Genomic DNA, 27,264 nt, shown 5'->3' with positions numbered 1-27,264 from the left:
TCCCCTCTTGATGAATGTGGTTAATTTCATTGATGATTCCACCTTAATCTAGACAGCTGCTCAGCTTGTCCCAAGCCCACAAATCATTTCTACCTTCACTGGCATAAATGAGGATTGAAGTGAGCCGATGTCACTATGCATATGCAGGTATTTCACTTTGTTAAGCAATCAATAGTCATTCTATGCTCAATGCAAGAGCTTCTGTTCAGGACTAGAACAGGCAAATTTGGGGAGGGGCTACGGCTCAGTGGTAGAGCCTCTGCTTGGCATGCAGAAGGTCCCAGGTTCAATCCCCAGCATCTCCAGTTATAGGGACTAGGCAAGTAGGTGATGTGAAAGACCTCTGCCTGAGACCCTGGAGAGCCGCTGCCAGTCTGAGTAGACAATACTGACTTTGATGGACCAAGGGTCTGATTCAGTGTAAGGCAGCTTCATGTGTTCAAATTGACCCAGTATTATGCTCTCTAGAAGTAGCCTCCTAGATGCCCCATGGAAATTTACAAATAAAGCATTATGACAATGTCTGTAGTTTTGAAGAAATAATTTATTCTGAATATCGACAAGAAGATTCCTCTTCTTAATAGAAAGGTGAACTCTTTTTTTTGCTTTGGCCCTTCAGTTGCTTTAAAGCAGATTTCCCCATATTTTCCACAATCCTATTATGAAACTAATAATGATTTGCTTATCTGAAGTCAGCTTCATTCTCTCCAGACCAAAAAAAATAAATAAATCAGGTTTCACCAATAGCAAAACAACCTTTTGGCAATCGTGATCTTTATGGCACTCAAGTTTATGCTGCTGAATTTTACAGAAAATGCTTTATTTTTTTTACAAAAATAATGGTAAGGGGGAATTAAATCCTAATAATCATTAATATTACCTTGTTTAGAAATGATTTTTCCAACTTAGAGACATCAGTATGTAGTTTTGTCTGGGTGTTTGTAAGTAGCCCATAAAAAACCTGGAATAAGCGGAATCTCTGTTCTCCCAAAATTTTCCACTTGGCATCAGAAGCTCTCGAAAACCAAGAGCTTATTCATTCCTTCTGCATTCTTCCTTTTTCATTCAAGAAGGGGTAGGCAAATGGTTCAGCCCGAAGGACACTACTGGAAACTGGTGTGTTTTAGGTTCACGTAATTGGTGTCTCATTTCTATATCAAATAACTACAGTGGGCAGACAGATTGCATGTTTATTTATTTAAAACATTTATTAGCTGCCTTTCTACCTTACAGGAACTCAAGGTGGCTTACAATGTAAACAATAATCATAAAATAAAAATAGTGTTCCCAGAGTCTCATTACAAATCTGCCATCAAATGTACATGGATTTTAAAAACATGGAAGACAGATCTCTTGACAGCTAGAAGATTAGCTAGTATTTGCCCAACACGGAGACGAACAAGTACTTTTCATACAATGTATAATTAATTTGTAGAACTCAGTCACAAGATGTAGTTATGATTTAAAAGGTGATCAGAAAATGTAAAGACGATCAGGGCTTTAAGAGGGGAGTGGACATATTCATGGAGGGAAAGGGTATTCATGGCTATTAGTTAGAATGGATACTAGTCATGCTGCATACCTATTCTCTCTAGTATCAGAGGAGCATGCCTAATATATTGGGTGCTGTGGAACACAGGCAGGATGGTGCTGCTGCAGTCGTCTTGTTTGTGGCTTCCTAGAGGCACCTGGTTGGCCACTGTGTGAACCGACTGCTGGACTTGATGGACCTTGGTCTGATCCAGCAGGGCCTTTCTTATGTTCTTATGGCTATGACGGATAAATGGAACCTCCCTGTTCACAGGCAGTGTAGCTCAGAATACCAGTTGTTGAGGAAACCTTTTCCCCAGCCCCCTTGCTTGTGAGCCTTCTAGGGCATTTGGTTGGCCAGTGCCAGAGAGCAAATGCTGAACCAGATGGACCACTGGGTCTGATCCAGCACAGTTTTCTTGTTCTTATTGTTATCATCCATACTCTGTTCATAAAAATTCACAGGTAAATCTAGCCAGCTAGCTGAAAACAGAAGGCACTACCTAGATAAAACTGACTTATTTAGCATTTAGACAGAACTGTCTATATTCAAAACACTTCACACATTATCTAGAGGTATTTATTACCATAAATATTAGCATATCCATATTGCAGAGGAGAGGATGAGGCAAAGAATGGCTCACCAAAGGCTACCTAGTGAGTTTGTGGCAAAGGTAAGATTTGAACCAGGGACCTTCATGGTCATAGCTCATTCTCTTAAGACTCCATGTTAAGTCAGCTCATAAATTCCACTGAAGTTAGCGAATCACTCTTTAGTACTATGCCATTGTTTTCAAAGGCTTGTATCAACAATCTTTTTTTTTTTTTGCCGTCAAGTCACAGTTGACTTAGGCAACCCCATAAACAGCATAAAACTTGCAGAATGGAGCTTTCTTGCCTACCCCTTTCTTATTGCAGCCCCGCAACCCCCCACCCCCCGAAATTTAGTTTCTGGAGATCAGGGGTCCTGCAGAAACACTGTGAGGGTGAAATGGGGGAGTCTACAGTGGGAGGGAGGAGTTGGTAAAAATCACCTACCATTGGTGGAACAACACTCCCATTGGTGGAAGTCAATGACAGGATACAAAAATCACTGGAACTGAGTCATGACTAACTTGACTGCATAGGGTGTAGGATTAGAAGGGCTTTTGGTTTGATCCAGCAATGTTCTTCTCATGACCTTAAATCTGAGAAAACTGAGTCACCTTGAAGTTTTATAATACATAGGAGGAAATGTTGCTGTGGTCCCTATACATTTATTTAGCTCTAACAGTGTGCTGGTGATGTACACAACAGTGTTCTTTACTGATGACCATTTCCCATGTGGCTGCCACTGGTCACCTTACTATGGAGCAAATGTAACCATCTGAGAAGCCAGTCTTCTGTAGCATCCCGCCACATAGTAAGGAGGGGATTACCAGATCCCGGCTTTCCTGGATAGTTGACGAGTTGCAGATGCTTTGTAAAATGGCACCCTTGCACCCAGGATTACCAGCCTCACAACATCATAGAAGTAAGAGCTAACTCAGTGGCTGAAGAGAGGGTCTGAAAGCCGCAATAAATACACAGGGCAGAGATGTTGAGGAATAACATGAGGCACATTTGTGAATGTTTGAAAGTATTAGGTTGGATCCAGTGGAATTGTTGGCAGAATGCCATATTCCTCTCCCCACAGCAGTCCCTTCTAAGCCCAAGAAAGGTGAATCTCAAGGTTGTGAGACCCATGGAAAAAGAGACTATTTTGATCCCTTCCCCCTCTTTAGGTCAGCCCCCCAATCCATATAGCTATTAATCCATGGGCATCCTGCAACTCTGGGAATCAACTTTCCTGGCAGTGGAAGGGAGTGCTTGGTGGGGAGGGAAATGCAACAAACATCTGCATCCACAGCACCTTCCTCTGATGGATCACGAGATCTAGCTCATTTATGAGACTGGGGATTCTTCTTGTGCCCAATCATTAAGCATTGGTTTGTCATCCCAATTTAAGAGCCCCCTGAGGGTCAGAACCATCACCCTTGGCTTTTATGCAACAGCCAGGATCAGGATTCTAACCGCATTTAGTGTCTCTGGGGCCACACATGGGCAGAGCGCCATTTAAGACCACACAGCACATGTATGCAGATATACAAACATGTATTTTCGATTGCACTGAATTATGTCCTAGTTCCCTGACGAAGATCTGTTATTAGTGTAAAGAGGAACAATGTTTCACCCAAGCATGCCATGTTTTTAAAGCTAACCTTTCTGAACAAGTTACTTCCAAGTCACTTCTTCCCTTGACGTGTCACCAGAATCCGTTCCCTTAAAGTGTAAGGAAATTACTTAATCCTAACGTTCTGCATGCAATTATTGAACGTTCCGGGATTGCAAATATTTTTCTTGGCTCTGCTGTTTTCTCCAACAGGCCAGTGCCAAACAGCAAACCTCAAAGGGAACTGCCGTTACCTTTGTCTAAAAACTGTTAAACCACTTCTTCAAAGCTGATTTTTTGCAAGTGGGTTCAGTCAGTTCCACAATTCTGGGGGTGGGGGTGGGGGATGTAGTCTCATCCAATTTATTTAGGCTGCCCCCAAACTGACTCACACTCTCTCCTCTTTGCGATTATGTCATACTGTATGTTTCTGGCTTGTCAACTGATGTGCCACACCATAACCTTTGAGCCTAGAATCATATATCACTAAATAAATAAACACCATTCTTTATGCACACTTGAATCATTCTAAATCCAAGTTTACAAAAGTTCATGGTTATTTGATTAGCATTTTTTTTTAAGAACAACACTAACATCGTTCACTCATTTTTAAAAGTACGAACCTATTTGGAATAACCTGGAACAAGCAGCATCTTCTGCCACAGGCTATTTTTGATGTGATCAGTTCTCTAACAGGAGTGACTTTACCAGTATTTCTCATGTGATTTATTCTCTTATGATATTGCCCCTAGTATCTCCAGGACTGTCTTCTCCAGTACATGCCCTCAAGAGCCTTATGGTCATCATCTGAAAATCTACTGGCTGTCCTCGACTAGGGCCAGGGTTTTTTGGCCCCTACCTGGTGGAACGTTCTTCATAGAGAGGCCCGAGCTTTAAACTATCTAGTTCAGTTTCATAGGGCCTGTAAGATGGAGCTGTTCTGCCAGGAAAATAGTTGAGGACAGCGAAGGTATACAGTAAATCCATCAGCCAGCCTGGATCCTATGGCCCCCTGACATCCACTATGCCCTATTATGCACTATTTGATCATCCTGTCTTTTGGCCTATATCATACCAGCCCAGTTATCCAGTTGTGTGTTGTTCCTGGTGTCTGAATTTGCAGCTCAAATTAGGCGTACTATTAGAGCCTTTTTAAATAAAAAAGGTAAAGGTAGTCCCGCGTCCAAGCACTAGGTCATTATTGACCCATGGGGTGACGTCACATCCCGACGTTTACTAGGCAGACTATGTTTACAGGGTGGTTTTCCACTGCCTTCCCCAATCATCTACACTTTACCCCTAACAAGCCAGGTAATCGTTTTACCGCCCTCGGATGGATGGAAGGCTGAGTCAACCTTGAACCGGCTATCTGAAACTGACTTCCGCCGGGATCGAACTCACGTTCATGAGCAGAGCTTTGACTGCAGTACTGCAGCTTACCACTCTGCACTAAGGGGCTCTACTTTATATATGTAAACTTACAACATCAATACAAACAACAAACACAATACATACAATACACAAAATACATACACCATACAGAATCACTTACACTCGACCTAACACACACTACCATTCATGTGTGTTACTCCGGTCTGGGTATTACATAGCTTTATTATTCCTACCATCTATCCTGCAATTATATTCTAATTAAACAATTCAGATGACCCATATTCTGTTTATATTTCTCTTAAACACTGTAATCTTAATTTCTATAACATGTCATTCTTAACTATCATAAACATCATTATACTTCTATTACTCACTTTTCCCTTAAAATTATTAAACTTATATCTTTACTTGTTATACTTATATTTTAAGGAAAACAAAGCATATTAAAACTTATTTGTGCTCTCTTTAGTATACTACATATGATTTAAAGCATAATCTTAACCTCTTTATCAACTACAGTTCAACATTCTTCTACCAAAGCCTTACATATTTGCATAATCGTAATATGGTTTCCATTTTCTTTCCAGCTCTTCCGCTGATCTTTTATTCAAAACGTTTGCCAAGCTGGCCATCACTGTATACTCTGTCATTTTCTCTTGCCAGTTTTCTATTTCTGGTACCTCTTCCCGTTTCCATTTTGTGGCCCAGGGGCTCTACTTTTTAGCACCATCTATATTGTATTGTTTTAAATTTAGTTTTAAGCTATTCAATGTATTTTAAATTGTTGTGGCCCGACCTGAGCCCTGCTGTGCAGGGGGAGGGATGGGCTATAAATGTAAGTATCAATCAATCAATAAAATAAAATACCACATCTTGCAAGCTATTTTTTTCCAGCCCCTGGAAAAAAGCCTGATAAGAAGTTAGAATCCTGAAGCTTCAGACTGAGCCCAGATTCCCAATAACCCTAAAGATGCACACTATCTAGTCTGCTCCAGTATGGCAAAGGGAAAAAAAGAATCTTGATGGATAAAAGTCATGCAATTAGACTCTGAGTTGCAATAGAAAGTCCTCCAGTGTGTATTATGTAATCCTCCCACAGGACTCCCTAGTTTTTAGACATGCCACCCTTCCCCTTAATAATACATTCTGCATTAAGATAAAAACTACCAGACTCTGAATTATTGCACCGTTAATTGCTAGCATGTACATTAATAGAGCGGCCCTCCAGACGAGAATTTCTTTCCCACGCAGCTGTCCCAAGCAAAACATAAAAGCCATAAAACCAATACTTCCACTTTCTACTTTCAACAGATGATACAAGTCAGCTGAGTATTCAATTCCAAAATTAAAGAGGGAGATAAATGACAGGCGGACGATAAACAAAGTAAGAAAATAAAGATATTACTGGTGGCTCTCCAGGGACATTTAAAACCCACAAAAAAGCACAATATATTTTTAATTGTTACAAAAAGGTATGACATAAGGCTAGAAAGCAAACATGCCAGGCATGGGGTGATAACATGTGTTTTACTATATCAATACTGAATAAAAAGATTCCAGTTAACAAAATTCTGCTTTTGTCTTTATAATTTTGTCATATAGATATACTCCTGTGTTTCTTCCACCGTTCTCAGTGTAGAAGTATCAGCTTTTCCACAGTGCCTGGCATGAAGAACTGTAGTGTGTTTTGGAGGGTTTTTTTAAAATATGCATTACAAATATTAAGGGTTCAAGTGGTACCCAAGGCTGCAATTCTCTTAATTGCTATATTTACATCAAACCAAAGCACCTTCGCATGTGGGCATGATCACGATTGTTGGAAAAAACGCTCTTTATCTCCTTTGTGTTTCTATAATAAAACACTACAATTGCCAGTAATTCTATGTAATCTTGGAAGTGTTGCATACAATCGGTTCGCAACCTCATAATGGTTCTTGTTCAAACTGACCCAACGTGAAAAGTTTATTACCAGATTGTTTCAGGGTAATGCTGACCGCCACTTTGGGGTCAGGAAGCAATTTTCCTCCAGGCCAGATCGGCCAGGGATCTTGAAGGTTTCCCCCCACCACCACCTTCTGGGCATGCATTAAGGGTCACTCGGGGTGTGTGGGGGAGGTAGTAGTGAAATTTCTGCATTGTGAAGGACTAGATGAGCCTGGTAGTCCCTTCCGACTCTATGATTTCATGATTCCATTTCCGATCCATGTATTTCACCATAATCCTTGACCCTTGAGCTTGCCTGCAATAAAGACTGGGAGGAAGGAAAGGAGTCCTTTCCTACCCAACTTCTAAACGCTTGCTCATTTGCAAAGCAAACAAGGAAGCCCTCCATAAAACAGCCTCTCCATCAATGCCGTCTTTAAAAAATACACAGTAAAAAAAAAGGGGGGGGAAGTAGACTATAACACTGAAAATTATTCAGAGCCAAGTCAGCAAATTAGGGTGCCTAATTCACGGCATTAGCAAAACACTGACAATCGCCTGCCCAGGGAGCTACATTGCAAGCGCCATCTAATAATTAGTGTGTTAATTGGCTCCTTGCAAGGCTGGATGTGAACCGTTGGTGACCAGGAACCAATCTTGTCGGCATTTAATCAGAGGCCATAACAAAGGTCAGGAAGCTGCCTTGTTGAGCAACCAGGAGAGAAATAATGAGCATGCTCTTCTCGCACTGTCGGGGCCACTCAGAAAACTATCTCGGGTTTTTGCCACTGCAACCAAACACAAACACGCACCACCCCACACGGTAGCGTCACGAGTCAGCATGCGGGCCTCGCCGATGCAGGCCACCGCGGCAAAAACAAACAAACGGTGGGGCTCAAAACCCCTCAGGTGTCACTATTGCACAGGTAGGGTTGCCAACCTCCAGGTACTAAGCAAAACAAAAATGAAGGCACCTCTGTGCCTATACCAAATAGGTTTGGAAATTAGCACGGGACAGTGGTACACAAATGCACATAAACAGGTTGCAAAAAATACATATGTAATGAAGATGGAAAGAACAGACTGGTGTACAACATGAAAGCTTAGCAACTAAGTGATTGGTTATATACAAATATACAGGTAAGCATGAAACAATCTATTGGTGTATATCTGGAGGCAAAAAAGTCCTCTTCTGAGTTTCAAAAATAATTCAGCAAGATATCCAATAGTAGATATAAATCCAAAAGCTGGGGGACGGCCGTTTCACTTTCGTTTCTTCAGCCCCACATTGCATCATTCATTTTATAGTAAGTCAATTACATATATAAGTCAATTTCAATTCAACATTCTGCAGCAGCACTGTCAACAGGTTCCCAATGGGATACTAGTGTGGTATACACCAATAGATGGTTTCATACTTACCTGTATATTTGTATATAACCAATCACTTAGTTGCTAAGCTTTCATGTTGTACACCAGTCTGTTCTTTCCATCTTCATTACATATGTGTTTTTTGCAACCTGTTTATATGCATTCGTGTACCACTTTCCCGTGCTAACCTCCAGGTACTAGCTGGAGATCTCCTGCTGTTACAACTGGTCTCCAGCCGATCGAGATCAGTTCCCCTGGAGAAAAGGGCCGCTTGGGCAATTGGACTCTATGGCACTGAAGTCCCACCCCTCCCCAAACCCCACCCTCCTCAGGCTCTGCCCCAAAAACCACCCGCCGGTGGTGAAGAGGGACCTGGCAACCCTATATACAGGGGCTTGACACCTGTAGAGAGAATGTAACTGGGGAGGGGTCTTGCCCCACCGCCCCAGAATGTGCTCTTGGGAGACAGGGAAAGGTGTCCTCATTCCTCACTCAACCCCATACTTCACTCTCACCCATAAACCTCCCGGAGAGCTTCTGATTCACAGTGGAGAATCAATATTAGTTCTAAAGCCTCACAGAGCCAGGAAGAAGCATGTGGTATTTGAACAACAGTGGTCTGTTGCCATCAGTAACGGGAAGTAACCTTATTTGTTTGGGGAACCTTTCTGCAGCGACTTCTCATAAATAATTACCCAGCGCCGACACTGTCCCTAGGTGCAGCACAGGGAGCTTAACAGACTAGAGAATAACTTGGGAGGGCTAGTAGGACATAAGGGTCCAAAACCCAAAACTTTGTGCCACTCCAACACACATTGTTGTACAAACGTAGAGCGTAATGGCTTGATAAAAGGTTGCCTCTCCTTCCAACACAGGCAAAGGTTCATTATGAAAACCATTTGCGAAGATCACTTTAGGATGCTTTTTCCTGAGGTTCTCAAAGATGATTACCAGGACCAGGGACTTTTTGGGGGTGGCATATCTCTAGAGCACCCTGCCCCAAGAGGCGTTCCTGGCACTTTTATCATTGACATCCAGGTGCCAGTTCGAGACTTCTCTGTTTCATCTGTCTTTTGGTTCTGTTTTGGTGGCAACACCGTAATTATCAGCCGCTTTTACTCTGCCGCTTTGATTTCTAATCATGTTTTGTTAGCTGCCGTTTTAAAATATGCTGCTTTCTTTTAGGCACCAGGTCAAAACATTGTGTTCCTCCATGCTTTTAATTAAGGGGCTGTTTTGTTTTTTTTAACTGTTAAAATCATTTAGCCTGGAAACTGTTCCTTTAAGCTGGAAAGGAAACGTTCTTTACCGCTTAAAGCAAGTTTCCAGGCTAAATGATTTTAACGTTAAAGAAAATGTTAACGAAAATGTTCTTTACAGAGACTTGCGGTGCAATCAGAGCATCAGAAGAGTCCTGTGGGATCAGACCATCTAGTCCTGTTTCACACAGTGGCCAACCAGTTGCTCTGGAGGGCCAACAAACAGGGCACAGGTGCCAAGGCCTTCCCTGTGGTGGGCCCCTAGCACCAGGTTTCAGAGGTTTGACTGCCTCTGAATGTGGAAGTTCCCTTTACAATCTGAATCCATGGTCTTAAGGAGAAGTGTAATTCTGTTTAGGCTTGTACAGATTGTGCACAAAAAGTATCCTGCCCCCCCCCCTTTGGTTTTATTCTTGGATGCTCTCTTAATCCTGCTTCATCCTCCATTCCCCCACTCTTATTGAGAAGACGATGCAGGCCCTGTCTAGACCTTCCATGCTATAAGTTTGGGCGTACATGTTTTTAATTCTTTCTCAAGACTACAGAGCCATTCCTATTTAAAGTATCTCAGCCAGCTGAGCTGAAATGTTTCTGCCCTTCCAAAATTACATCAGTATCCATTTCACAAAAGAACAACTGGCCGATCCAAGTCAGTAAGGGAGAAAGTCCAGGGAACTATTTATAGATTTTGGCTACAACCTCGCACCCAGTTACACAGGCTTAAACTCACTGGCTTCAATGGGATTAATTTCTGCATAACTGGCCACGGTATGATGTCCTTTATCCTCTTTGAACATGAAACAAAACTTTGTTTAGAACATACACACTAGAAGAAAGGCCACATAAAACTGTTTTCTCCCTGCTTCCCATGCCGCCATATCATTTTAGGGAGGACACAAACATGCTATTTTGAGAAGGGTGCAGCAATTTCATGTATTTGTAAGCAGATGTACTTCTGCTCTAAGGCAGGCTTTAAAAAAAAATGTTTGCACAATGTTTTTTTGCAGTGGAACTTGGATGAGAAAATCCATCTGAAGATGGTGCATGCCCTGACCCATATGGGCCAGGGCAGCCTGATCTTGTCAGATCTCAGAAGCTAAGCAGGGTCAACCCTGGTTAGTACTTCGATGGGAGACCACCAAGGAATACCAGGATCATCACGCAAAGGAAGTAATGGCAAACCACCTCTGTTAATCTCTTGCCTTGAAAACCTTACTGGGTTGCCATAGGACGGCTGCGACTTGACGGCACTTTACACACAGACCGATGGTGTACATTGATTGGCACACTACCACATCACAAACCCACCTCCTGTTCTTCCCCAAAATGGCCAGGAGAAGGCCCAGCTCAAATTGCAAGAGATAAATTCCACTGCAGTTTCTTTTTATACATCTCTATTTTATATTATGTCTAAGGTTGATGCACCTGCAATCAAATGTCAATTTATGAATAGCAAAAGAGAGAGCCGATTAGTGCCGATGGGCTCCAATGGACCAGAAGAGGAGTCAATTCACGTGTGCGTGTTTTGCCTCTTGATCCTGTGATAATCTTCACATGTGAATTGCGTGCATCACTGATCACCCTTTTTCACCTCAACACCTTTCAACAGAATGCACTCTGGAATTCAGCTAAGATGTCTCAAATCTGAGTTGTGTTAAACACTGTGAAATGAAGCATTATCCCTGGATAAACCAACATGCACTTTTGGAAAAAAGCCATTTAATGTAGAGCAGATAGTCCTTTTCACACCTTGAACCGTACTGGAAATCTCTCTTCCCTGCCTTTCGGCCATCTCTGTGAACCATAAGTCCTGCCAGCGGATGATGAGAGTTCAATTAAACTGTAGCAAATCGTCTCGGGAACGCCTCCTCGGATAATTTGCTCCGTCATCCATGATCTGTTAGTCTTCTGACTGACTGCTTCGGAGCAACTGGCCTTTTGTGTGGGTGTTTTATTTTCATAACAAAATACCCAACCAACATTTGCGGCAGATCGAAAAGAGCTAGGGGCGAAAAGGTCCCCCACACACACCTGCACATTTTAGGACCAGGGCCCTGCCTGTTCTTTCCCAGTCTGGCACGCGCAAAGTGGAAAACACAAACTTGTTGAATTTTAACTTCACAAAGGAACAGGGTGTGCATTTCCAGCAACGGCTCTTCAGCTATGCCAAGTGCCACACCAGTGCTCTAGCAGCCTGCCACATTACCAGTTCCTACCCCCCAAAAAATATATTTTTTCCCTCTTTCCCACACATAGAGTTGATCTACTTTCAACAATACTCAAGCGTTTCCTCTTGGAACAAGCGTTATTTGCAAAGCAGGATGGAGTCGGTTGGTCAGTCACTAATCTGTTCGCGAAGAACACGATTGCCGTTATGTGTGAACAGGGCAATGTGCGCATTTTCCCCATGTACTTATAGCTTCAGTACGCACGAGTGTGTATCTGCAAAAATCCAGCGATCGGTTCACATGTATCAAATATGCATATTGCCGTATTCATACAAAATGGGGACCATGAACATTGGGAGGACTGCAGCTAGCGCATACTTCTTACGGCATGGGTGGTGTGCCAAAACTGAGCATCTACAAAAGGCTCAGAATTTCCAAAAATAAGGACGCTACACATGTACAATCTGCATGCATGCAGGTACTGTGCTCAAACAAGGACCACTGGGGGGGGGGGGGGAACCAGCATGCTTAGGGATAAGATGGGGTGGGGACAATCCACTTGCTTCCATTTCCCTTCTGTGTGGATTATCCCTATCTATGGCTGTTTATGCTTGGTAATTAGCAGCATGTTCCAGGCTGAAGTGCCCCACATATTTTTTTTATTTCTTCACGCCGAACCGTCATTCCAGACATCACTGCGAAGCTGGCGCATACCTGCTTCGCATTTCTTAAAAGCCCCTTTAACACGACCTTTGGTATTTGCTCTGCCCCCGCTTCGAAGCATTCACTTGAAGAATCACAGCTGTGGCTTAGCTATGCAAACGTCGATTGCTAATGGCTATACAAATGAAGGAACAAAGGAGCAGGTGAGTGGGGGGGGGTGGAACTTTCTCCTCTTGCATCCGACTGTGAATAGTCATTTCAAAGGTCGGATTTTTAAAAGGAGCTTTGAGCCAGCATCAAAATCGACCCTGCATCAATGGCCTATGTGTATGGAGTGGCTGAGAATATGTCCCGTTGCTTGATAACTTCCTGCGGAAACTGCAAAAAGACTCTATTGGAAAACATTGTGCAAGAGATGACGCAAGGAGCCCCGTGGCGCAGAGTGGTAAGCTGCAGTACTGCAGTCCAAGCTCTGCTCACGACCTGAGTTCGATCTCAACGGAAGTTGGTTTCAGGTAGCTGGCTCAAGGTTGACTCAGCCTTCCATCCTTCCGAGGTCGGTGATATGAGTACCCAGCTTGCTGGGGGTAAAGGGAAGAGGACTGGGGAAGGCACTGGCAAACCACCCCGTAAACAAAGTCTGCCTAGTATATGTTGGGATGTGACGTCACCCCATGGGTCAGGAATGACCCGGTGCTTGCACAGGGGACCTCTACCTTTTACCTTTAGAGATGACGCAAGGCATCACAGAAACACTTGATCTGTGATATTTGGTAAGATTCTGCACATCGTTGGATACTGTGTTAAGTAATAGTCCACCTCCTGTATTTTCCTGTGTGGACTCTGTCTAAATTGTTGCTCCTATTGTATTTATCTGCCGCTTTTCACACAGTGGACCAGGCCATTTTGTTGAGGTGCCTGGAGGCAGAAGAAGGCATCAAGGGTCATGCCGGTTTGATTCTTCATTAAGTAGTATAGAAAGTCGTCATATAAAAACAAACTCTTGTACTTCTCCATTCCAATATCTACTTTAAGGCAATCACTTTTGGAAGATGCAGGGGTCATAGATTTCATGCATTGTGTTAATAACAAACAGATTCTAAATACCATACTTTATTAACTACATTCCTTTTGGTGTCATTTCATGGAACATTAATTTTCACAAACTCACCACGGGACAGCAATCTCTGCCATCACATCCGCATACAAATGACATCAGTCAAATCTATGAAGAGGGCTAGGAGTCGGCAGGTCTGGGAAACCTGGACTCACATCTGATTTCTGTTTTTAATTTTTAGGGGTAGACATCTGAATATTTCAGCACCTACAAATCCTATTCAGTATTTTAGTATCTAGCCCCAATCCATCCTGAAGGGGAGGAGTTAGTATGCCTTAATTTCAAGCCATGCACACAATGTAAAAATATCTTTCTGTGCCAAACGCTTTTGCAAGAAGTAGAATACAGATATAGGTTACCAACTGGTATTTTGAATTAGAAAATGATAGTTCCAGCTAATGGTTAGAATTAAGGTAATCAATTTATACCGAGGTACTAGGAAGTAGTTAATCAACTATTATTTACTAACTGCTTTTAAATACCATGTAAATTAATGCATTTTATAAGGGAATTGTAAACTATTTTAGGGCACTATAAAGATCTAGTTCTAGATTTTAACGGGTGAGATTGAAGTTGAGGAATGAATGTATTATTTGGCAAAAGCTTGGACACAGAGATGTGTCTGTTTTCCTTTCTATTATTGCTTTTACGTATAAAATAAAAAATTATAATAAACAAACAAACAAACAGAATGGGTTGCCAAAACTTATTATCCCCCAAATCAAACACAGCTCACCAGTCTTACTAGAAGCTCTATAGATCTCCTGTTTTGCATGGAATTTCAACCAAGATGAAAGGGGGAGGGAAGAGAATGACAGCTGCCCAAATACCACTGAATGCAAAAGGGATTTGATGTCAAAGATTGCATGCATTATGTTAATATTTTACAGAGATTCCCAGTAATTATATTTTGACATGGTCTGAATGTACAAGCTCTACAAAGGGACACTGCCTTTTCTCTGCCAGCCACAAATCTAACTAAAATGCTGCTTTGGAGGACTTTTTCAGGAGGCCACAGAGCAGATTCAACAGTCTTCATTGTTGATTTATCCTCAAGTAAAACCACTTTGGCACCAATCTATGGAGCCAAACATTGATACATAGCTCTCTGGGGGTCGCCACCAGAGAAGGGTCTTTTCTAGCATCTGCTCCCCAGCGTTTTTTATAATCTTGTACTGTCGATGACTAAATGTTATATTGTATTTTAATTACGTTGTTAGCCGCCCTGAGCCCGGCATTGCCAAGGGAGGGCAGGATATAAATACAAGTTTTTAAGAAATCTTTAACTGGAGATAGTGGGGACTGAACCAGAGACCTTTAGCGAATAAGGTACATGCTCTACTCCTGAGCCACAGTCCATCTTGAATGCTTCCAATAATCTTAATACCCTGTTTGTGTGTGTGTGTGTGTGGTCTTATCACAAAGATAAGAGGTAGTAATATACTTTTTTAAAGTAGAGGACATGCCATTCCATCCTCCAGAGAGCAGTCCAGTTTCATGTGTATTTTATGGTACAAACCAACCATTCCAATGTGGGCAGGCTCTATGAACGGGGTGGGGAACCTTTTTTTCTGCCAGGGGCCATTTGGATACTTATAACATCATTCGCGGGCCATACAAAATTATCAACTTAAAAATTAGCCGACCAATACGTTTCTCCATGGCCCAGGTGGGAAACGTTTAACAGTTTCTTGGCAGCTCCACAGCAGTTTCCTAGCAGCTCCATAGCTCATGACTCTTCTGCAAGGGGGGGAAAAGGTTCCTTTTCTCGGCAAAACAAACTCACATCTGCCTTGAATAGAGGCTATTCCTGTCAACGGGAGGGGGGCGGATCACCAGTCTTAGATCCTTCCGGGCTAGAGATCTGCCAGGACCCACGAAGGGCCAGACCAAATGATTTCGTGGGCCTTAAACGGCCCCCAGGCCTGACGTCCCCCACCCCTGCTCTATGAGATAATTGGTGCCATACAGGACAGCTTCACAGTAATGGAACACTCAGACACAATGTCCCAAACCAGAGATATAAAATGCAAACACAAGGTGTAAGTTAACTTTACTATATGGAATCTCTTGATTTCTTGCAACTCTTAAAACGTTTTTTCCTGTTTTTTTAATGTGTCCATTTTAATGTAGATTCCTTTGAAATGTGGTGTTAGAGGAAAGTGTTACGGATACCCTGGACCGCCCAAAAAACAAATCAGTGGGTTATAGATCAAATCAAGCCTGAACTGACCCTAGAAGCTAAAATGGCAAAATTGAGGATATCGTATTTTGGTCACATTAGGAGAAGGCAAGAGTCACTAGAAAACACAGTCATGCTAGGAAAAGTTGAGGGCAGCAGGGAAAAGAGGAAGACCCAACAAGAGATGGATTGACTCAATAAAGGAAGCCACAGCCCTCAATTTGTAAGATTTGAGCAAGGCTGTCAAAGATAGGACGTTTTGGAGGACATTGATTCATAGGGTCGCCATGAGTGGGAACCGACTTGACGGCACTTAACACACACACACAATGTGTCAAACGGTAAAAATCCCCTTGATGAAAAGTTTGGGCCACCAAAAGCAAGATAAATCCTCAGCAACCATCTTTGGACCCTTAGCTTATATAGTTGGTACACGAGCTGGGGGTTGGACTAGATGGCCTGTATGGCCCCTTCCAATTCTATGTTTCTATGATTTTTATCCAGCCCAAGTTCGGGGCATTGTGCATCATCCCCCCCCCCATCTTTCCCTCACATCAACCCTGTGAGGGAGGTTAGGCTCAGAGAAAAAGACTTGCTCAAGGTCACTCAGCAAGCTTCCACGGCAGAGTGGAGATTTCAACCTGGGTCTCCCAGATCCTAGTCCTACCACTATAAAAAAGTAAAGGTAGTTCCTCTGTGCAAGCACCGGGTCAATACTGACCCATGGGGTGACATCACATCCCAACGTTTACTAGGCAGACTTTGTTTATGGGGTGATTTGCCCAGTGTCTACCCCAGTCATCTACACTTTACCCCCAGCAAGCCGGGTACTCATTTTACCGACCTCAAAAGGATGGAAGGCTGAGTCAACCTTGAGCCGGCTACCTGAAACCGACTTCTGTCGAGACAGAACTCAGATTGCGAGCAGAGCTTCTGACTGCAGTACTGCAGCTTACCACTCTGCGCCACGGGGCTCCCTACCACTGTACCACACTGGTATTAGCAACTGACCATACTAGAACAAAAGCACTTTGCACATTAAGCATGCTACACTGGGTTTTTTTAATAACCGAAACAATAATGTAAAGCAGCAGGATATCTAGCCGGTAGTTCTATGTCAAGTTTAAACAGGGGCACACATTAGTTTTAAAAAAGAGCACAGAACTTGCATAACAAGTTAATTTCTAGGACTGAACCAAGCATTTGCAAACAGTCCTAACCACAAGCAGCTACTTGGCATGTTGGCTGTGTAAATGAAAAAAGGGTGTTGCAATCTGAATCCGGTGCAAGAATATTTTTCATCTGTTAAAGTCCTTCAAAATTAGGAACTCTGAAAGCAACAAAAAGGGATCAAGAGTTGAGGACATCTTTTATTCAAGGAAAGCTAAACATGCCTGTCTTGATTTAGAAAACAAACTAAGGCAGAGGAAAGAGTTTTAACAAAATTAAGAATGGCACAACAGTGGATAGTAGGGGTTTGCATAGGAAACAATGGAAAACTCCATTCGATAGATGGGGCACCCACTTTGGGGGGCCATAAAGTTGGACCCTCCTGACCCAAACTTGGAGGTTCTTCTAAGGAGAGTCACTTGCAGCTATGCTGCAAATTTGGCACCACCTCCTTGAAAAACAGGCCCCCAGAGCCCCCCCCCCTCAATATTCCCCATCGACATTAATGAAGCTGAAAAATTTCAGATATTCGGAAAAAAGCTGATGGGGGAACCAGTGATCATGGGTATTTGGCTTTTTTCGGCTTTTCCAAAGATTTTTGGGTCTAATAAACCTGAATCTGTAAAATACCGGAAAAAGTGGTGCACGCTCCTAGTGGACAGAAGGAATTTTTCTCCCTCTCTCACCACTTTTTCAATGACAATAGTCAGCTTCCTAACCCCTTTCGCCCCTGGAACGCCCCCTTTAGCCACAGCGGGGTTGCGCCATGTCTTCAGTGATGCAGCCTCACTGTTTGCAATGGGCATTTCCCCCCATTTTTTTACTTTTTAAAAGCTGTTTTTCCCCATGGCAGCTAGGAAGCCTCTGAGGAGGTGGCGTGGCTGCGCCACTCCCAGCCACCGCAGATCTACCCCCCCCAATCAGGAATGGGGCTACCCGCTGCTTAGTGGTACACTCAGGACTACCAAATGGCAGTATGTCTTCGCACAACACACACTTAACTTATGGAATGTGTTGCCACAAAATGTAGCTTCAAATGCTTGAAGAGCGTTTGTGGCATAACATCCAAATCGCAAGATGTCATAGTTCCGCTGTACACTGCATTGGTCAGGCCGCACCTGGAGGACTGTGTGCAGTTCTGGAGGCCTCGCTTCAAAAAGGATGTGGACAGAATCGAGCGGGTGCAGAAAGGAGTGATGAGGGTGATCAGGGGCCTGCGGACCAAGCCCTAAGAGGAAAGGCTGAGGGACTTGGGAATGCTTAGTTTGGAGAAGAGGAGGTTGAGCGGGGACATGATTGCTCTCTGCAAGCATTTGAAGGGCTGTCACTTATAGGAGGGCAGGGAGCTGTTCCTGTTGGCAGCAGAGGCTAGGACTTGCAATAATGAGTTTAAATTGCAGGCGGAAAGGTACCGGCTGGATATTAGAGGGGGGGGGGAGAATTACAGTAAGAGTTGTTCGACAGTGGAATCAGCTACCTCGGGAGGTGGTGAGCTCCCCCTCACTGCCAGTCTTTAAGCAGAGGCTGGACAAGCACTTGTCAGGGATGCTCCAGGCTGATCCTGCACTGAGCAGGGGGTTGGACTAGATGGCCTGTATGGCCCCTTCCAACTCCATGATTCTATTCTATGATCCTAAGAGGGGACTGGGGGGGTAGGTCTATCAACAGATATTAACTACAACGACTAAATAAAACCTCCATGTTCCAAGAATGTTTTTTCTAAATACCATACATTAACAATTAAGAGCAAAAAATGGCTATCTTCTTCATGCCCTGCTTGAGAGCTTGTTGGTTGCTGGGAGGAAAGAGTGCTGACAGACTTAAAATCATAGAGTTGGAAGGTACCACCAGGGTCATCTAGTCCAACCCCCTGCACAGTGCAGGAAATTCACAACTACCTCCCCCCGCCCCAGTGACCAGAGGATGGCCAAGGTGCCCTCCCTCTCATCATCTGCTTAAGGTCATAGAATCAGCATTGCTGACAGATGGCCATCTCACCTCTTCTTAAAATCCTCCAAGGATGGCGAGCTTACCACCTCCCAAGGAAGCCTGTTCCACTGAGGAACCGCTCTGTTAGAAAATTCTTCCTAATGTCTAGACGGAAACTTTGGATTTAATTTCAACCCGTTGGTTCTGGTCCGACCTTCTGGGGCAACAGAAAACAACTCGGCACCGTCCTCTATATGACAGCCCCTCAAGTACTTGAAGATGGTTATCAGATCCCCTCTCAGTCTTCTCCTCTTTGGGCTAAACATACCCAGCTCCTTCAACCTTTCCTGTATTACCTTCAGACTCAGAGCTCTACACACCTTGTTCCCACCTTGGAAGCCTCAGAGCAAACCTGCTGGATTTGAAGTTATGGATTTGAAGTTATGGAGAAGCTGGATTGCATTTCCCCAGGCTTGAACGAAGACATCACAAGCGTTAAAAGAGCACAACTAAACTAGAGAAGGGAGGGAAGGCGACACGGTGTGTAGCCCATTCTCAGAAGTTAAGCAGGGTTGGTACTCGGATGGGAGACCACCATGGAAGACTCTGCAGAGGAAGGCCACGGCAAACCACCTCCGCTTCTCACGTTCCTTGAAAGCCCCTTGCCGGGGTCGCCACAAATCGGCTGCGACTTGAGGGCCCTTTGCACACACAAAACTGCATTATCAGCCAATTCCGCTCTTGCGCGTGGGGACGGTACACATTTGAATTTCCTAATCCCGGGCCCTGGACGTCTTGCATTTTGTGGTGCTTTGACCCTGCTGCTTGCAACCCTTCCCCCCATACCGTTGGTGTGCATGCCTGCCAACAAAAGATCCCGCATCTCAGGCATCTGAGCAGCAGCTTCTGGAATAAAAGTGAGTTAAACAGTGCCACGAGGCTCGCGCTCCTCCACTTGCGCCTGCACAGCTGTGCGCCAGAACGACAACCCGGCAATGCTCTTGGCCACAGACATTGATCTCCACCAGCTAGTGCATGCATGAAAAGGGCATTGGGGGCATGCATGAAAAGGGCATTGGGGGCATGCATGAAAAGGGCATTGGGGGCAGGTGCCGGTGGGGTGGGGTGGGCATCCCCAGCCGCCCTCCTCGGGCAGAGAAACGCTTTTTACCTTGCAGCTGAGCCGAGAGGGACTCCTGGTGCTGCTGGTACTTGAGGGCCGCCGCCTCCGCCTTGCGCAGCTGTCCCTGCACCTCGTAGTAGACCATCCCCCCGTAGAGGAAGCCGAAGACCGCCGTCAGGAGCAGGAGGGTCTGCAGGATCCGCTTCTGCTTTCGGGAGCACATCCCGTTGCCCATAGTCCCTCCCGACGGGGACCCCACGGGCGCTCGGCGCTTCCCTCGGAGGCCGCCGCCGCCGTCACTATGGGGCGAGGGACCGCGAGGGTTCAGCCTCGCTGGCTGCCGCCATAGGCGCTGGGACCTGCTGCAACCCGGACCGCGCTTAGCTCGGCCAGGCGTCCAAGGTCATGCTGCCGCCAGGCTGGAGGGGAGCCGGGGATGCTTGGGGGGGGGGGGAGTTGTGGCTCCGCCCGCTAGGCAGCCTTGCCCTCTGCCCGCCCGCCCGGTCGCCTTCGCCCGGCGTGGATCAGGCAGGCAGGGAGCCAGCCGCCCCCGAGAGCGGACCCGGCAGGCGACAGGCTTTGGGCAGGGGGCGCCCCTAGACAAGATCTCTCCGCCCGCTGGAGTTCTTTCCTTCCTTCTTTCTTTCTTTCTTTCTTTCTGCGCGGCCGGCCCGTTTGCAAAACTCGCGCGCGGATCCCCCGAAGCGCTCCCGCCGCCGCGCGCCTCCAGCGGCTGTAGGAGATCCTGGCAAGGAACCCACCTACCCACCCCCCGCCGCAAGATTCTTCTTAGGAGATCTCTCGGGATCGGCCGCTCTCTCGCTTCCCTCCCCCCCCCCCGCGCGGGGGAGGAGGCTGAAGTTTTGCAATTCTTTGCAAATTGCAGTTCTTTGCAAATTGCAATTCTTTGCAATTGCAGTTCTTGCAATTGCAATTCTTTCCAATTGCAAAACTGATAGCAGGGTGGGGGTGGAGAGAGGACTTCCTTCCCCCCCCCCTCTACCTTGCCTTGGCCGCCCTCCACTCCGGCTCTTACGTGTCACACACCCCCACCCCACTCCCGGGTCGCTTTCTCCAGCGGGATCCCCGAAGGAAGTCCCGCCTCGGCCTCATTGGGCAGAGCCTGGGGGATCTCCCCGCCCCTCGGGGCGGTGCCGCCGGCGGGGATTGGCCGCGCGGCGCGTCAGTCCGGCCGCGTCCTCCCACTCGCTCTCCGCCCATCGCTTTTTTCCCCAGTCCGAAGTGCGCTGGAGGGTTGAGGGGGCGGGGCTATAAGAGGGGCGGGGCTCAGTCTAAAGTGGGGGGGGGGTCGTGTCCCGGGAATGTGGTCTCTCTGCCATCCTTTTGTGTTAATTCCCAGTGGGTCGCCGTGTTAGTCTGTCTGCAGTAGTAGAAAAGGGCAAGAGTCCAGTAGCACCTTAAAGACTAACAACAATATTTTCTGGCAGGGTATGAGCTTTCGTGAGCCACAGCTCACTTCTTCAGATCTGCAGTAGTAGAAAAGAGCAAGAGTCCAGTAGCACCTTAAAGACTAACAAAAATGTTTTCTGGCAGGGTATGAGCTTTCGTGAGCCTGTGGCTCACAAAAGCTCATACCCTGCCAGAAAATATTTTTGTTAGTCTTTAAGGTGCTACTGGACTCTTGCTCTTTTCTATCCTTTTGTGTTAGTGCGTTGTGCATTCCAGCTCGGAAATGCAGCACGCAGGCGTACATAGGCGGCTTTCCACTGTGGTGCGTGTGTTAAGTGCCGTCAAGTTGCCTCCGACTCATGGCGACCCCATGAATGAAAGTCCTCCAAAATGTCCTGTCTTTGACAGCCTTGTTTTCCACTGTGGAAGTGCTGTTAAACAAAATCCAGATGGGAAAACGACTTTGACCGACCTTTAAAATGTGGGACGTAGGCATAAGAACATAAGGACATAAGAAAGGCCATGCTGGATCAGACCAAGGTCCATCAAGTCATAGAATCATTGGAAGGGATCACCAGGGTCATCTAGATCAACCCCCAACACAATGCAGGAGTTTCACAACTACCTCCCCCACACACACCCAGTGACCCCTACTCCATACCCAGAAGATGGCCAACATGCCCTCCCTCTCATGAACTGCTAATCAGCAGTCTGTTCTCTCAGTGGCCAACCAGGGGCCTCTAGGAAGCCCTCAAACAAGACAACTGCAGCAGCATTATCCTGCCTGTGTCCCAAAGCATGTGTTCCAAAGCATGCTCCTCTGAAGAGAATAGGTATGCATCATGACTAGTATTCATTTTTACTAGTAGCCATGAATAGTCTTCTCTTCTATGAACATGTCCACTCCCCTCTGAAAGCCTTCCAAGTTGGCAGCCATCACCACATCCTAGGGCAGGGAGTCCCACAATTTAATTAGGCAGGACAATGCTGCTGCAGTTGTCTTGTTAGTGGGCCTCCTAGAGGCACCTGGTTGGCCACTGAGAACAGACTGCTGGACTTGATGGGTCTTGGTCTGATCCAGCATGGCTTTTCTTATGATTTTTGACACTTCAAAGATGCATGCAATCCTACTCAAAGATGCAATCCCTCTTAGTCTAAGCCCCATTGAAATCAGCGGGTTTGAGACTGGAGGAGCTCTGGACAGGATTGCACTGAGCATTGAAGCTATAGAGCAGGGGTGTCAAACTGAATTGTTATGAGGGCCGATATGACATAAATGTCACTTGGTCGGGCCGGGCCATGCCTCGCTAGCCCAGATCGGGATAGGGGCGGGGCTGCCTCAGCTGGCTTGCGGGCTAGATAAGAGCTCTCAAGGGGCTGAATTTGGCCCCTAGACCTTATGTTTGACACACCTGCTATACACGCTTTTTCGTTAGAGGCATGAAGTGAATCTGCGGTTAGCAGGTAGAGATGTATAAAATGGGGACAATATAATGAAGTGGGGTTTGCTGCAACAGACAGCCACAACTAAGGCTGCCTTCACATACATTTGCAAGTGGGTTTTCCTGTGGCACACAATTGCTAACGATCACTAAAGTGCCTTGAAATGCATTATCCAGCATGTGTGAAACCAGCCTGTCTCTAGGGGAGCTGGAACTTGATTAAATAAATCAGTTGCCTAACTTTTTTAAAAAGCCATTAAGCACCCCTGGAGGTGTTTTGGAAGGTGGACTGTATGACATTATACCCCGCTGAGGTCCCTTTCCTCCCCTTCCCCAGGTCGCACCCCCAAATATCCAGGAATCCTCCATGAAGTTATTCCTCCCTGAATATTAAGTATCTTATATCTGCTCACTTACCTGCATGAGATGTATACAAAATACAGAAGAATGATGTGTATACTTTGAGAGACATTGCACTTTTGAATTGAACTGTTCCTTGTTACCACCATCCCTGAGATGGTTGTGTATGTTTGTGCTTGATATGATTGCACGTGTTGTTCACCTTGTGTATTTATGAGTGCGTATTATATTAGACACAGTAGCATATAAACAGTCTTTGCACCTATATGTGTTTTTCGCTCCTGTACTGACTTCCTAATCTCCCGATACTAGTACAGTGGTGTCTATTTTCTCCCCCACTACCTGGAGGTTGGCAAGCCTACTTTTTGCACATGCGGGGAGGATAATTAGGCAATTTTTCAGGTGAAATTGTATTCCTCGGTATTTGCTGCTTTGGCAGAGAAGAGGGCAGCTCTGGCTTTAGGACACAGCCCCAAAGTGCAAGACACAGTGCAGAGTTACAGCGGAGAAGCTCAGGCTGCACGTACTGTCTAATGTTTTCTAAAGAAAACATTGGCCCATCATGGCTCCTCTCCTCCCTACCACCCCTTGTCTGGAACTCTTGAAGCCAAACAGAGCCAGCACAGGGAAGGGAGAGGGACTTTGTGTCCAGCGGCCACTGAGTAACATGGGAGAACTTTGTTTCCAGGTCTTCACAGCTGATTTACAATAAAAAATTGCCGAGACAGACATTAAAAAACAAGTTATCCCTGTAATATTCAAGATCTGTGTTTTCAGAACCGGGTTCGATTCCCCACTCCTCCACGTGAGCGGCAGAGGCTAACTGGGTTTGTTTCCCCACTCCTACACATGAAGCCTGCTGGGTAACCTTGGGCTAGTCACCCTCTCTCATCTACCTCACAGGGTGTGTGTTGTGGGGAGGGGAAGGCAAGGTGATTGCTCACGTTTCCCGAGACTTATTTTGTCTCGGATTTGAAAGCGTGGGCAAAACGCGGGGAAAGACAGAGGGAGAGCAAGGCGACCTCTGATGGTCGGAAATGGCAGACATAACCAGCACAAAGACCCGACGTCGTCGGAGGGGTGACAGTGAGCGAAACAGCCGTGCATAAAAGACCTTACAACACTGATAAAGTGAAAAAAGAATTCTTCACTTTTGTTTTTTTGTTCATCTACACCAGCTACAAACTGATCACAATTTACCATTTCGCCCTGGTAAACTGTATTTTAGAAAAGATTCAGCAAAGAGATATTCACATGAACACATGAAGCTGCCTTCTACTGAATCAGACCCTTGGTCCACCAAAGTCAGTATTGTCTGCTCAGACCAGCAGCAGTCTTTCACGTCACCTACTTGCCTTGTCCCTTGAAGATGCCAGGGATTGAACCTGAGACCTTCTGCCTGCCAAGCAGTTGCTCTGCCACTGAGCCACAACCCCTTCCGGACAGTGAGCTCTCCTGTTCTGAAGCATATCTCTGGCACATGTCCCAGAACGTTTTTTGCTATGTTTTCAGTCTATTTGTGATAATAAATGCACATGACAGGGAATGGAAGGGGTCTCTGAGACTTTCATGTGTGTATGTATCAAAGTGGGGTTTTTTCCCCCCTTGCATTTTGCTTATGTGAGAGAGGAAGAGACTGCTTAGGTATGATGTGACCTGCCTGACATCTGCTAACTTCACTTTCTCCAGTTATTTCCTTGCATTTTCAAGCACAGGCTGGACGGGGCTCTGTAGAGCAGTTGCTGCAGGCTCCCCACCCCCACCTCGGTGGGGCTGGTATCACACTGTTGTTGTGGCCTCTACAAATCTACCCTGTCTTTTGGATGTGCTTACACACCTGTATACACATGGCTTGTTTACAGAGTTGGGATGTCTCCCCAGGGTAATTTGTATATAGAAGGCTATGTAAATACACCAGTGATTTGGATTATTTTTGCACAACCTGCTTTTAGTTTCTTGAAGCAGGCAGTCTGCTCCACTTACTAGTGCCTTCTCCCCCTCCATCTGAAATATATAAACAGGTTGTGTGCCTCCTTGCTAGGATTTGAGAATCCTGACAAAAGGAAGCTTTTCCCACCCCTCTCACACAATCCGTTAAATCACAAGAAATGGTAACTTCAGATACTTACGTAGATGGGTTTTGGGAAAGGGTGAGTGAGATTCATTAGGAAGCCAAACAGTAAACAGCCATCCCCTAAACACAAAGAGGAATACACAATAGAAGTGGCTGTACCATCTTGCCCAGTTTATGAGCTTGAGCTTCTAGACCTATCTGGCTCTGACCTGGATGGCCCAGGCTAACCCACTGTGATCAGATCTCGGAGGCTAAGCAGGATCGTCCCTGGTTAGTACTTAGATGAGAAATCACCAAGGAAGTCCAAGGATGCTACACAGAGGCAGGCAAGGGCAAACCACCTCTGTTTGCCTCTTGCATTGAAAACCTGTGGGGTTGCTATAAGTCAGCTGCGACTTGATGGCGCTTTCCACCACCACCAGATACATCCAGCTTGGCATAGGTAGGAGATGGAAAAGCTGAATTTTGGTCTGAGCTTGCAAGGTTGTTCTCACAAGTGTAGCTGTTCTCAGGAGTCCTCTCTGTGTGCCCATTCCATCTTTGACAATGTGTCATATTTTTCATAGCCATAAGCTTACATTTTCCCCCTTTTTACTTGAGGGGAAAGTAAAACCTTTGTTTTTTAAAGGTTAAAAGGAGACAAGCTGGAAATTGTGTTATCATGTACCAGATTAGGTTTCCCAGGCTCGCCCCGTTCCTACGGGGTGAAGATTCTACCAGCCTTTGGGCGGTGGCTGTGAGTTTGGGACGCTCTTGAATGATCACACTGTGACTTCCCAGCCTTTGCGTTTGCGTCTTGCCACAGCTTTAACATTTCTTCACTATCCATTGGGAACTGTAAATATCTTGGTCTCTTTCGCTTCAATGTCATAAAAGGACTTTTGAATGCCTTTGTGAATATATTTCTAAATGCTGTAAATAGCAATGTAAATAATAGTGATAAGAACAATAAGAATTATCCATTGTGATATATTACGATGTATTGTGATTTATTGTGAGCCTATGTGCTGTTCGTTTCCTGAACCTTCAGATAGTAGCTGGAGATCTCCTGCTGTTAAAACTGATCTATGGCTGATAGAGATCAGTTCACCTGGAGAAAATGGCTTTGGCAATTGGATTCTATGCCATTGAACGTAAGAACATAAGAAAGGCCCTGCTGGGTCAGACCAAGGTCCATCAAGTCCAGCAGTCTGTTCACACAGTGGCCAACCAGGTGCCTCTAGGAAGCCACTAACAAGACGAGTGCAGCAGCACCATCCTGCCTGTGTTCCACCGCACCCAAAATAATAGGCATGCTCCTCTAATACTAGAGAGGTAGTATCAGATATCAGATACTAGAGAGGTAGTATCAGTATCAGTCCCACCCCTCCCCAAACCCCATCCTCCTCAGGCTCTGCCTCAAAATCCTCCCACCAGTGATGAAGAGGGACCTGCAACCCTGGGAAGAATACAAAGATAACTCATTTTTAACCGATGCTAAAACCAGGACATTTACTGGTGCAAATCATATTCCCCTCTGGAATATGGAACTAATATAACTATAAATATAAGCATAAACTACAAACATCATGGTCTATATCCAACCACACAGTTCCAAAGGCACAAGAACAATAAAGTCTTCTTAAGGGAGGGTGCTGCTTTCTATTGATTCCTCCTCCCATCACAGATCCCCACTTTGGCCTCTATTCTGTTCCTCAGAGTCCAGTGAAACTCCCCTGGACAAAAGTTCAAGTGGGGGGGGGGTGACAGAAATTGGCACCCTATCTTAAGAAAACTTAAGGGCCTTAAGTCTTAGAAAATGTGTGATTGGATAGTCACATGAACACATGAAGCTGCCTTCTACTGAATCGGAGCCTTGGTCCATCACAGTCAGTATTGTCTACTCAGACCGGCAGCGGCTCTCCAGGGTCTCAGGTAGAAGTCTTTCACATCACCTACTTGCCTAGCCCCTTTAACTGGA

At 45.3% G+C, this 27,264-nt stretch overlaps 1 protein-coding gene across 1 annotated transcript in view; it reads right to left on the bottom strand.

The window, feature by feature from the left end:
- GOLIM4 (golgi integral membrane protein 4) overlaps positions 1-20,257 on the bottom strand; it is a 56,192-nt gene extending 35,935 nt beyond the window's left edge. The window contains exon 1 of the mRNA XM_056850136.1: positions 20,067-20,257. Within this exon, the coding sequence (XP_056706114.1) occupies positions 20,067-20,253 (187 nt within the window). The 5' untranslated portion in view covers positions 20,254-20,257. The remainder of the gene's footprint in view (positions 1-20,066) is intronic.
- Between the last annotated feature and the right edge of the window lie 7,007 nt (positions 20,258-27,264).

Source organism: Euleptes europaea, chromosome 5 (assembly GCF_029931775.1).
Source record: "Euleptes europaea isolate rEulEur1 chromosome 5, rEulEur1.hap1, whole genome shotgun sequence".
In the NCBI taxonomy this organism is placed as follows: domain Eukaryota; kingdom Metazoa; phylum Chordata; class Lepidosauria; order Squamata; family Sphaerodactylidae; genus Euleptes; species Euleptes europaea.
The sequence above is the reverse complement of the archived record's forward strand: the minus strand, read 5'-3'. Positions and strand labels throughout refer to the sequence as shown.